Here is a 1,438-nt window from a genome sequence, read left to right as displayed (position 1 = left end):
GATGAGTGGATGAGTGCCAGGCAGGGCAACACCATGAGCGGGCAGAAGATCAGGAAGAGCAGGATGCCCAGGAAGATGTCCATGTGCGTGCAGGCCGCCCTGGAGTCCTGGCGGCTCAGGAACACGCAGAAATAGTTGTGGATGCCGGTGACCAGGAGCGACAGGGCCCAGAGCAGGGCACACACCACTGCCGACAGGCGCTTGGGCCGCTGCCGCCAGTACCAGGCGGGAAAGACGACCGACAGGCAGCGCTCGGAGCTGATGGCTGGCAGGAGGCTCACGCCGGCAAGGAACGTGCAGAGCCCCAGGATCCTAGACACGGCCCGGATGTACTGGGAAAAGGTGCTCAGGAAATCGCCGGTGTTCAGGATGGAGAGCACGGCCTTGCTGGAGAGGTAACCCACGTCGGCGCCCGCCAGGTGCAGGAAGTAGACGGAGAAGGGGCTCCTCTTGATGGAGAAGCCGAAGACCCAGAGCACCAGCCCATTGCCCACCAGGCCGCACAGGCAGAGCAGCAGGAAGATGTAGTTCACGACGGGCGGCGGCGGCACCGTGGCGATCTGCTCGATGGTCAGGAAGCCACGGCTGTGGAACTCCGGGGCCCCGATCACGCCCGGATACATCTGCGCGGGCACAGAGGGGAGACTCCGGTGAGGCCAGCCGCGGGGCCCACCCCACCCCGCACTCGCGTCCAGGTGTGCTGGTCCTCACTACAGACTCGCACCAGAGCGGACAACACCCCAGATTCCACCCAGCGCCTCCACTCTGTGACCCAGGTCTGGAGCTAGCCGCCTACGGGTGACAAGGGACATGCCCATCACTCACGGGGCACCGGGTCAGCCGCCCACCTGCCAGGACAGACACCGGTCAAAGCATGTCCATGTGCGCAGGGGAGAGAGAAGCCGAGGAGCCTTTCCGAATGGGAGGAGACGGAAGAGACAGGGACAGGAAATGCAGGGCTGGCCCGAGCCTGTGAGGGGTCTGACCCGCCGCCCAGGCTGTTCCTGGGATGGCTGCGGAGAGGCGGGGGCACCCTGCACCCATGACGGCCCTGCATCGCTGGGAGAGTGGGCGGCGCTACGTATGGGACTGTCCTGTCCTTCGAAGATGCGGGCTCTCTGTGTCTGCAAACAGTCTGGGAGAAAAAGCGTAGCAAGAGATAGGGACAGGGATGGAGAGAGCGAGCTCATTGGAGAAAGGCCCGCAGTGAACGGCTGGAGGGTGTGTGCCGTGCGCTGTCCTGTTCTCCCAGGTTTTCTGTGCACCTGCACTATTTCACACTAAAATGTGAAAATATTTATTAAAAAATAAAACCGTGCACGTGCAAATGACGAAAAGAGTGGGCCTGGCTCACGGTGGGATCAGAGAGACCTGGGGAGTCAGAGGCGGCCCCTGCAGGGCCAGGGGACCTCTGGGGTCTTGATGGTGGGGGGTCTGG

The 1,438-nt window shown here is 62.9% G+C and overlaps 1 protein-coding gene across 1 annotated transcript in view; it reads right to left on the bottom strand.

The window, feature by feature from the left end:
* Positions 1-1,438, bottom strand: part of MRGPRF (MAS related GPR family member F) — an 11,118-nt gene that overhangs the window by 1,224 nt on the left and 8,456 nt on the right. The window contains exon 3 of the mRNA XM_006771480.2: positions 6-623. Coding sequence (XP_006771543.1) covers positions 6-623 — 618 coding nt within the window. The remainder of the gene's footprint in view (positions 1-5; positions 624-1,438) is intronic.

Source organism: Myotis davidii, unplaced genomic scaffold (assembly GCF_000327345.1).
Source record: "Myotis davidii unplaced genomic scaffold, ASM32734v1 scaffold425, whole genome shotgun sequence".
NCBI classification, from domain to species: domain Eukaryota; kingdom Metazoa; phylum Chordata; class Mammalia; order Chiroptera; family Vespertilionidae; genus Myotis; species Myotis davidii.
Note: the sequence above shows the minus strand (reverse complement) of the source record. Positions and strands in the feature narration are given on the sequence as shown.